Source organism: Lactuca serriola, chromosome 7 (assembly GCF_051521515.1).
Source record: "Lactuca serriola cultivar US96UC23 chromosome 7, Lser_US96UC23_V15, whole genome shotgun sequence".
NCBI classification, from domain to species: domain Eukaryota; kingdom Viridiplantae; phylum Streptophyta; class Magnoliopsida; order Asterales; family Asteraceae; genus Lactuca; species Lactuca serriola.
This window is the reverse complement of record NC_136414.1, coordinates 134,979,307-134,989,485: the sequence shown is the minus strand read 5'-3', so window position 1 is coordinate 134,989,485 and position 10,179 is coordinate 134,979,307. Positions and strand designations below refer to the sequence as shown.

At 39.8% G+C, this 10,179-nt stretch overlaps 1 protein-coding gene across 1 annotated transcript; it reads left to right on the top strand.

Annotated features, from left to right (window-relative positions):
• The first annotated feature begins 3,869 nt into the window (after nt 1-3,869).
• Nucleotides 3,870-6,209, top strand: LOC145061659 (zinc finger CCCH domain-containing protein 40-like). The gene is made up of 5 exons (XM_079009195.1): nt 3,870-4,056; nt 4,309-4,418; nt 4,497-4,766; nt 4,848-5,071; nt 5,166-6,209. The coding sequence occupies exons 2-5, from the start codon at nt 4,314-4,316 to the stop codon at nt 6,022-6,024; spliced, it is 1,458 nt and encodes a 485-aa protein (XP_078865321.1). The 5' UTR covers nt 3,870-4,056; nt 4,309-4,313; the 3' UTR covers nt 6,025-6,209.
• Nucleotides 6,210-10,179: the final 3,970 nt, after the last annotated feature.

The window sequence follows — 10,179 nt, the reverse complement described above, 5'->3', positions numbered from 1 at the left end:
CTGTCTAGTGGTGACCTGAGAATACAAGTTATTTGAAAGCGAGTATCAGCTTAATGCTGGTGAGATCATAAGTATATTAATGTCTGTGTTTGTATGAAAACGTTTGTAAGATGTTTCTGTAAGATGTTTTGTATAATGTTTTGTATAATGTTTGAACTCTCCTAGAAAACCCTATGTTTCCTACTAACTGTAGCCTTCTACCAAGGCATCTCGTGTCTGTGTGTATGTCTCTTGTTAGAGTGTGTGTTTTCCTAATTCATACTATCATTAACCAAAAATATAGTTTCTACATTACCGTGCATCGTGTGAATATTCACGAAGTGAATGTAATGGTAAAATATTATCGTACCGTAGTATTTGTAATAAGTGACTACCGTGGTACTAACTATCTTAAAACAAAAGGTGTTCCAAGTAACATGTGATCGACCTGTATCCTGCTACCGACTCTAGTAAAAAAGACGATGTAAGACGCCGTAAGAAATGACATTTGGCACCCATAGACTTGCAAGTCCCACTGTAGCGAGTAGCAAGGTGTAGGATAGTCAATCTAGTATAGATCTATACGCAAACTCATACGCTCCCCAATTAAGGAGATTCAGGATACAAAAGCGGTCATGACAGGAAGTGCCATGACCCGCTCAATGGTTCACATAACTGCATAAATGTATATGTAATGAATGTGCTACCTGAAAGTGTACTCTTTCTCTGTCTAGCCTGTATGTACTGTAATGTTCTGCGTGTACTAGTTGTAATGTATGTGTAGTGACAAAGAACATGGTTTGACATGCGGAATTAAAGCTTGCACAATTAAACATGGTGATTTGGGTGTTTAAGAGATATATTGAATGTATATGGTGTTACAAAAAAGATCTAGATCTACATCTACATAATTAACACACACTTACACACTCACATCTACATCTCTCAAGCACACCTCTACAAGTGGACAAACCCACCTTATATAGAGGTGTTTACATGTCTCTCTCTCACTCTCACTAACAAATGGGTCTAAAGGCTAAAGCACCACATGCAAGTGGGTTTTACAAAAGTCAAACATTTACAAAGTCATGAATGAAGAACTTTGCACCCCAACATTCTCCCCCCTCAAAGTTAGGAATGAATGACCCACTTCAAATCTTCCAAAATCAAGCACTACGCGGTTCGAGCCTGAAAGGTCCAAATCTATCTTTATATGAGAAAGTTCAGATTTTTCGAATTTTCAACTCAACAGTGCGCAACACAGAAACCGAAATAGAAATTGGTTGATTGTTAGCCGAAAGAATGGCGGGAGTTGAATATCTCGTCAATACCTATCGGTTGATATAAAGACAGACGAGAATGGATATCATATGAGAGACATATATATTTATACAGACATATATAAAAATATATGTTTAAAAATAAATTGAGAATTAGTTGACGGGGCCTAAACAAAAGTTGTAGATCTCGTTGCTAGCTACGCATGGCTATAAACAACGTCAAAAATGGAGCTCGTATGACGCAATTATGGAATTTAAAATTTTGCAATTTGTACGACACGCAAAGCGCGTTGAGAGTGCAAAAAGCGCTTCCGGAAGTTGGCAATGCAGACCACAGGGAAGCTGATATGTGATACGAAACGATATGAGAAATAACGGCCTAAGTGTGTGGCGTGCACTCCTAAAGGTGTGGCACGCATATCAAAATTTCGTCTATAAAAGGGTAGCAACCCCTCATTAATTGCTCACACCTCCCACTCTTTCTCTCTGAACTCTCTAGAGCTAAAATCTCAATATTTCCTTTGATATTAGGGTATTATAGCAAGGAAATGGATTCTATATGATCCCGACAAGTGAAAGCTCTTGGGTTGGAGTTCTGTCAGTGCAATATCCATGCTTAGTGTCCCCGCGGAGAATGGTTTGACCTTGAAAATTCTTAACAACACTGTAAGTGGGCCAAAATTCCACAAAAGCATTATTGTCAAGAGTTAATTTTGAGATACTAAGGAGGTTTTTGGTAAGCTTTGGAACAACAAGAACATTAGGAAGATTAAGTTGATGCAATTTACATGAGCCCATATGAGAAATAAAAAGGTTTTTACCATTTCCGACTTGATGTTTATCATCCCCTGTATATTCAGTAGCACCATGAAGTTTGTTCACATATGGAGTAACATGATCAGTTGCTTCCGTATCGAAGTACCAAGAGGGATCCAAGACAGTAGAAAATGAGCCAGATTAAACCAGATGAGCTTGGCGAGACTGATCACGTGGGTTAGCCTTGCGCGAAGGAAAGTCGGCTTGATTATTTCGCTGATAGCAATCAATGGCTTCGTGGCCTGGTTTGCTACAAAGCTGACACATTGGGCTTCGTCTGCGATTGTCAGTGTTGTGGTTAGGAGAGGAGAGAGGACCTGGATTGGAGGAAGTAACCTTCCTGGGAGAAGAGTGATTTGCAGAGTAAGCGGATGCAACAGAAGTAGCAGATAAAGATTGTGTATTTTGTTGGTGTAAGAAAGCACCCTGGCGAGTAATTTCTTGTTCCAATTGAGCCTCTTCTTGAAGTAGAAGACCAACGAGTTCATCAACTGAGATAGGGTCGGACTTCATCATGACAACAGTGTAGAATGGTCCGTAAGAGGAGTCGAGGCCAGACAAGATGTGCCCAACGAGGTCCTCTTCAGATATTGGATAGAGATTTTCTGTAAGGGAGTCAGCTATGGATCGTTTTTGCTGAAGATATAGTCCATTATAGATAAAGAGCCTTTGACAAGAATTTGCAATTGAACCATCATAGCCATTCCGCGAGCCCTAGTGTGTGACTGTAATGTCTTTTTTATGGCTTGCCAGGCCATGTGGAAAGAGGTAACACGAACAACAAAGGCTAGGGCACTCTCAGATAACATAGACTTAAGCCAAAGGAGGACAAAGCGGTCCCGTTTCTTCCATAGGGGAATTCATTCAACATTGGGTTCGGTGGTGGTAACACCTTTATCATCAGTAACGGAACTGGTTTCTGGTGGAGGGTGAGGATCGAGAATGAAAGCCTAAAGATCGAAGGTTTCTAGAGCTGAGATGATTGTGGATCACCAGAGTGAGTAATTTTCTCGATCGAGTTTGATGCTGATGGATGGAATCTGAAAATCGAGAGTAGATGAATTTGTGATTGCAAGATTCAGTAGAGATGAATTTGGGTGAGCCATTGAACAGTAGATGATCGGGAGAAGATGAGAGAAAAAAATTATGTGGCTCTTGATACCATGTAAAGACTGATAAAGATTGAATTTCACTATGTATTGATACAGTAGAATACATTGGTATAAATAAAAAAGGGGAATGAGAAATATACGATACTAGATAACCACATACAGAAGACTAGGTAAATAGGGTAGACTAGTTCAATAGAACTCCTATACTAGCGAAAGTATTTTACATGTTAATGTATAACCGGTTCTTGTTTGAAAAAATAACTGAAAAACTCATTAGTTTTCACCTAATTTATAACTGGTTCTTGTTTGGAAAAATAACCAAAAAATCGGGACCAGGACCGGAACTAGTATTGGAATCAACGGTCCGGTTACTGATTCTTATACTATCGTAACATCGGTTCCGGTTCCGGTTCCGAACCGTTCTGGTTCCAACGCTCATCTCTAGTTGCACCTATAACCTAATGAAATAAAAAGAATTTTCATTGTAGTTAATTTTAATTGACAAAAAAATTAAAATATTTTGTTTTAAAGCATAATAATAATAATAATAATAATAATAATAATAATAATAATAATAATAATAATAACAACATAAAAGTTTTGGATCTTTTATGAAAATTTTGACAAATATCCGAAATTCAAAGAGGCGGTCGGATCTATATACGGGGCTCCACTTTTACGCGTTAGCAAATGGCAAAGGGAAACTCGTATTTCCCCTTTTCTCAATCTGTGAACCTCTTCTTCTGCAAGCCCTACCACAGATAAATCGGAATACACTCCGACGAAGAACCCTAACTTTGCTCCATAACCTCGCCGTCGTCTGATTGCACCTCGTGATTCCATTCGAAACTGCTACTAGACAGAGCCAGGTAATCGATTTATTTTTCGTTTCTTCACATACCTTTTTCTGGTTTTGAATGATTTGGTGGTTCCCATGTAAAAATTAGGATCGTATCCCGCAAAGTTTTCGATTTCTAGTGGCGTTTTGTCTTTCATTCAAACTTTAAGCTGCTCAAATAATTTAGGGTTAGGTTTTAGCTCATTCTGTGGTTTCTACCTCTCCGTCTTTCAAAATCCCCATTTTCATCAAGTATTCAACAGTATTATTTCGCGTTTTGCAGAATTCATGGCACATAGGATACTAAGAGATGTTGAAGCTGATGGTTGGGAACGCTCTGATTTTCCAATCATATGTGAATCATGTCTAGGTGACAATCCATACATTCGAATGGTAATCTCTTTACACCAATATATGAATTCATTCAATTTCAATACAAGAGAGATTAATTATCATTCTGAATTTCTACAGACAAAAGCAGATTACGACAAGGAGTGTAAGATCTGCACAAGGCCATTCACAGTCTTCAGGTGGAGACCTGGTCGTGATGCTCGATACAAGAAAACCGAGATCTGCCAAACTTGCAGCAAATTGAAAAACGTTTGTCAAGTCTGTCTTCTAGATCTCGAATATGGTTTACCAGTTCAAGTTCGTGATACTGCACTCAGTATCACCTCCCATGATTCCATTCCCAAAAGTGATGTCAACAGGGAATACTTCGCAGAAGAACATGATCGCAAGGTATGTCAATTCACAATTCATAATAAATTCTAACCTTCATAGAATTCTGTAAACATCTCGTCTCCAATTTTGGTTTTCCAGGCAAGAGCTGGTTTAGATTATGAATCATCATACGGAAAAGCTCGCCCAAATGATACGATCTTGAAGCTTCAAAGAACAACACCATATTACAAGAGAAATCGAGCACATGTTTGCAGTTTCTTCATCAGAGGTGAGTGTACACGAGGTGCTGAATGTCCTTATCGCCATGAAATGCCAGAAACCGGTGAACTTTCACAGCAAAACATCAAAGATCGTTACTACGGGTATGTAATTACTAATCAATTAATCCTCAACTATCTTCCATTCTTCTTCTTCTTCCATTTCTTCAAATTTCTTTTAATTTTCAAAAAATTTCAGAGTGAATGATCCGGTGGCTCTGAAACTTCTGAACAAAGCCGGTGAAATGCCATCTTTAGAACCACCGGATGACGAGAGTATTAGAACTTTATACGTTGGAGGACTCGATGAGAGAGTTTCAGAGCAGGATCTTAGAGACCAATTTTACACCCATGGTGAAATTGAGTCGGTGAAGATGGTGGTTCAACGAGCTTGTGCTTTTGTGACGTACACCACCAGAGAAGGGGCGGAGAAAGCGGCGGAGGAGCTCTCGAATAAACTGGTTGTTAATGGGCTCAGGCTGAAATTAATGTGGGGTCGACCTCAAGTGCAGAGAGTAGAAGGTGAAATGGCGTCAGATGAAGGCAGACAGGTGGCGCACGGTGGTTTGTTACCCAGGGCGGTTGTTTCACATCAGAATAACCAGGTAAGTCCTTTGACTAGTCAAGACCAACCTCCTCTTCCACCGCCTCATATGCAATATTTTAATATTCCACCACCGGGGCACCATGAGAGGACGTTTTATCCGTCCATGGATCCTCAGAGGATGGGAGCTGTTATTCGTTCACAAGAAGCTGGTTCAGGTTCTGGTTCTGGTTCTGGTTCAAGTTCAGGTGAGAATAGAAGTGGTGGTCCACAGTATGCCGCCTACCCACCACCGCCACCGCCGCCTCAAGGTGGTGGTCAGTTTTATCAGCAGTATTATCCACCACCACCGTATGGATATATGCCACAACCGCCTCCACCTCACCAACAATACCCTCCACCAGCTTACAATTCTACAATGGGTCCACCGCCTACAGGCGAGCAAAGTTATCAGCAGAAGCCACCACAACCACCGTCAGAAGCCACCCCTGCAGCAGGGTCATCACAACAATGACGGGGAAGACTCTTTTTGTTGCAAGAGATGTCGTAGTTTTTGTTTTTGTTTTTGTTGGTGAAAGAATTGATGTGATAGCAGAGAAAAAAAAGTATGCCGAATTTGCTTTCGCAAATATGTAACTTTTGTTTTATGTTTACTTTGCTTTAAAGTATTGGATTCGATCTAGTTTTCTTTCCGGTGAACTGAGTTTTTCACATATTTTTCAGATTTTGTGTTTCTCTCATTGCTCTTTTTCTTATCTTTTCTCTTTTCTGAAACAAACCCAAAAGCCACAAATAGAGTTTAGATATGCAAACACAAATCTGAAAATTGAATTGAAACCCTTGAGTATTTGAAATAATTTCGGAACTTCAAAATCCTTTTGAACTTCAGATATGAAAAATGGTGTTCTCGAGCATTACTTAAAACAATTTTAGAACTCGAAAAGCCATTGAACTCGCAATTTTAGGAACTTCTAGTTAGTGTTACGAGGTTTATGATTTTAATGGGTTTACGATTTCAAAAACACAAGATATCAGTGGGTTTACGGTTTCAAGATCATGTTCTAGGGTTTCCTAGAACCGAGTTCTTGAAGTTCAAAGATCTTATGTTCCAGATCTTGTGTTCATTAAATTTAAAGAAAACGAGTTCGAAGATTTGTTGTTCATCAGATCTTCGGAAAAGGGAATAAAGAGAAAGAAGAGACGATGGCTACTACATGAAGAAGCTCTGGCTGTCAAAAGACCAAACCGAAAATGTCATCGAGGGTAAGGGACACCGGAAAGGTCGCCGGAGATGGAACTCAAACCCCTTAAACATGTTTTACCTGCTATTGCAGCTAATAGTGATATTTTTTAAACAAAACTACAAGTTTAAGGGCTAACATTGTACCAAAAAAAGTTAAATGCTCAAATTTGTACATAATATATAATTACTTACCCTTTCAAGTCATATCTCTTTAATTTTTTCAAAAAAAAAATTGTTTTCAACCTACCTATCTATCTTAAACTCTTATAAAATTTGTTATTAAAACCATTTATGCCGGAATTGAACTTGCAACCTCAAGCAAACAATGCAATGTGTTCCACTTCGGCCGCAACCATTTTTTTTTTTTCGGTTTTTCATATTGAGCTTTCCTATATACACATCATACAAAAATTGTACTTTTTCTTTGAAGTTGTATTTCATACATATATTTTTACATACATATAATAATAAAATAATAAATATGTATTTATACTTCAAAATACATAATACGTTTTACCATCAATGTAACATCCTAATTTTCAAGAGCAAATTTTTTATTTTAAGATAACAATTTAGAAAAACAATTATAGAAAACATCATCGAGTCACATCATGTCATAAAACCATAACCACATGTCTCAAAACCATATCATAAAAATAGTAACAATATCAGAGTATAATCCCAAGAATCTCATAATGCGGAAATCATGTGTGTGTGATGCGCTGCTACCGTGCCGGCTCCTTCCCCTTCGAAGAAGAGGTACCTGAAAACAAACTAAAAACTGTAAGCACAAAGCTTAGTGAGGTCCCCTATCATACCACATACATAAACATATAATGTCTATCCATCGGTATCTTTTAACCGGTATCTGACATGCATAACCGAAAGTTGGGCTTCCCTTCGGTATCTCTCAAGCGGTAACCGAGAGCTGGTCTCCCCTTCGGTATCTCTCAACCGGTACCTGGGAACTGACCTCCCATTCGGTATCTTTCAACCGGTAACCGGGGACTATTTCACCCCTACCACTACCACATAATAAATATCATGAACATATAACTAGGCATGCATGGGTACTGTCTACCCTTCGGTATCTTTCAACTGGTAATCGGGGACTATTCCACCCCTACTACTACTAACACATATAGCATCCTAGCAAAATACTAGATAATTATCACAAAGACAATCATCTAACTACAACTCCTACTTAGTGGGCCGACATTGTGGCCTTCGACCCACTTCTACTGGAAGGTAACTCACCTCAATGTCATGTAGTAACTGAATTGTCCTCGGCGCTGGGATCAACTCCCCTCAAACTCTTACACATAACAACCTCCCTTAATTATCATTCCATACTCGTAACCATTTCAAGGGTCAACTCAGGTCAAAATCAAAGTCAAGGTCAACACCTTGGTCCAAGTCAACTTTGGTCAAAGTCAACACCTGGTTGACTCAACTCGCCGAGTTGGTCCACCAACTTGTCGAGTTCCATAATCCACAAAATGCTAGAACTTTGATCCTACTCGTCGAGTCTTTCAAGAGCTCTTCGAGTTCTCTTTCATACAGAATTGGGACCTTTTGCTCATGAGTCACTCAGTTCATCCTTGAACTCGTCGAGTTCTTCTTCATATCAGTCGGGACATTGCCTTGAACTCGTCGAGTTCTTTGAACTTTAAGTCCACATTCCCGACCATCTTGTTGAGTCCTCTTCTAGACTCAACCAGATTGCTCATAAACAGAAAAGGTTGAGGATCCATGACCCGACTTGCCGAGTCCTATGAACGACCCGTCGAGTCCCCCAAAGTCCAAGTCTATCCAGTCGATTTCAGTCGGGCTTAATGCATCCAGAACATAGATCTGACCTCCTAGGATCGATATAGCACGTAAAGTTACAAACTTTACGTGCATGCGTGAGTTAACTTGTAACGCCCGTAGATCCGGGCTAGTCAATTTAGAGACAATAAGTGTCGAAAGCGACTTTTCGACAAAAGATTATTTAGAATAAATAATTTGAACCAAGTTGTAGTATATGTCACACGATTTCCGTACATATAAAGAACGCCGAAATCCGAGTTATAACGAAGAAGTTATGACCCGTCGAAGTTTCGCGACGGAATCGGCACGACACTGAGAAGCGTAAATAGTGAATTTACGATAGAGCGAATTTTAGCCTTAGCGATCTAAACGAAAGTCGTAGAATACGTTAAACTGAGAACGTCCATAAAAAGAACGCCCAAATCTGACTTCGTATGAGGAAGTTATGATTTTTCGAAGTCTCGACTCAGCAGTATACAGCCCGAAATTCGAATATCAGATCGAGCGGTTTTTTAGCCAACATGACCTAAACGAGAATCGAAGATCTCGTTAAGAGTAGCGTAACGAGAAAAAGACAGACGAAAACGGATGTCGGATGAAGAGGTTTTTAGAATTTAACGGACCAATCCTGTCCCGGCCTGTTAATAATATAACTTTTAGAATAGAGTCAAAATTAGCCGACGGAGTCTAAACAAAAGTGGTAGAGTACGTTCCCGCCTTCGCGTGGATATAAAGAACGTCGAAAACGGAGCTCGTATGGGAAAGTTACGAATTTTTAAAGTTGAAGCATGAAATTGCGAAGTCTGGAACGAAATCGATGACGTGGCGCGTTCTGAACCGTCCATCGCTAATCAGTGCTCGCTCCTGATGCAGCCATGTCGCCTCGCTTCGCTACGCCCAACGTCCGAGGTCAAGTACGTGCAGCGTACCTTCGGCCTTATTCTTCCGATGAATGCGAGACAGCTGGATCCAGATGGCGCCCTATCTGAGGAACGCCCAGCGTGGCCAAGGACTACGCCCAGCGTAATCTGAGGCCTCGCTGGGTATAAAAGGGGGGCGAGGGTCTCCAACTTTTTCACACCAATTTCTTTCTCTCTCTAAGGGTTTTAACCCTCCCCTAAGCCTAGATGATCCCCTAGCACCCCAAGGAAGCCCCGAGGCTCCCGAAGTCCCGAGAAAAAGGGTCTTTCGGTTTCAGAAACGCTGCTCCAAGCAAATCCCAGTTTTCATTAAAATCCGCTGTAAGTGAGCTACGCTTACGCAATTTTTAATATAGTTTTCAAATAATTATAGTAATGTTATTAGGTCCTTAAAATAATTATTTGGGCTATTACTATGAGTTATATTGAGTGTTATTTAACGTTTATATAATAATAATAATAGCTAGACTATTAATTAGTCGCGGTTGGCGTTAGACTAAACCCTAGTGGTATTGATACTAGGTTTTATCGAAGGAAAATTGTTTTGAAAGTATCGAAGCGTTGTCCGAGTGCTGAGTCACCACCTTTCAAGTGAGTGCATAGTCCCTTTCATCTTACACATAGATATGAAGTATTTTAATATAAATTACGTGCTATGTGTGCATATTGTCTGAATACTTGCTGTCTATGCTGG